The sequence below is a fragment of the Eimeria mitis genome, genomic scaffold, assembly GCF_000499745.2.
Source record: "Eimeria mitis Houghton genomic scaffold, Emh_scaff2954, whole genome shotgun sequence".
Classification (NCBI taxonomy): Eukaryota; Apicomplexa; class Conoidasida; order Eucoccidiorida; family Eimeriidae; genus Eimeria; species Eimeria mitis.
Genome location: NW_013571296.1, coordinates 2,484 through 3,009, shown reverse-complemented (window position 1 = coordinate 3,009; position 526 = coordinate 2,484). Strand labels below are relative to the sequence as shown.

General features: G+C 62.2%; 1 protein-coding gene across 1 annotated transcript in view; it reads left to right on the top strand.

The window, feature by feature from the left end:
- The window catches only part of EMH_0060660 (protein phosphatase 2C, putative), a gene marked incomplete at both ends in the record, with an annotated part of 3,824 nt that overhangs the window by 2,284 nt on the left and 1,014 nt on the right, over positions 1-526 (top strand). The window contains one exon of the mRNA XM_013497818.1: positions 3-368. Within this exon, the coding sequence (XP_013353272.1) occupies positions 3-368 (366 nt within the window). The remainder of the gene's footprint in view (positions 1-2; positions 369-526) is intronic.

Below are 526 nucleotides of genomic sequence, written 5' to 3'. Positions count from 1 at the left end.
TGCTGCTGCTGCTGCTGCTGCTGCTGCAGCAACAGCAGCAACACCAGCAGCAGCAGCAGCAGCAAATGGGACAGCTGCACTTTCACCTACCACAGCACCTGTACCAACACCAGCTGCTGCATCAGCAGCAGCAGCAGCAGCAGCAGCAGCAGCAGCAGCGAAGGAGCAGCACAAGCCATCCCTCTACGAGTGCCCATCGGTGTCCCCTGTGGCGGGCAAAGAGGCAGCAGCAGCAGCAGCAGCAGCAGCAGCAGCAGCAGCAGCTAGCAGCAGCAGAGCCGATGAGGAAGACAGCTCTGGCTTCACCCCAAGCCCCAGCAGCAGCAGCAGCAGCAACAGCAGCAGACACAGTGATGTCTCCATCGTGTGTGGGGCCCCTGTCTGTAGCGTGGGGTGTACAGACAGCTTAGCTCAGCCTGCGGCATTACAATCCCCAGCACCAGCAGCAGCAGCAGCAGCAGCAGCAGCTGCTGCTGCTGCTGCTGCTGCCCCTGCTGTCCCTGCTGCAGTAGGCCCTCTTGCTGCG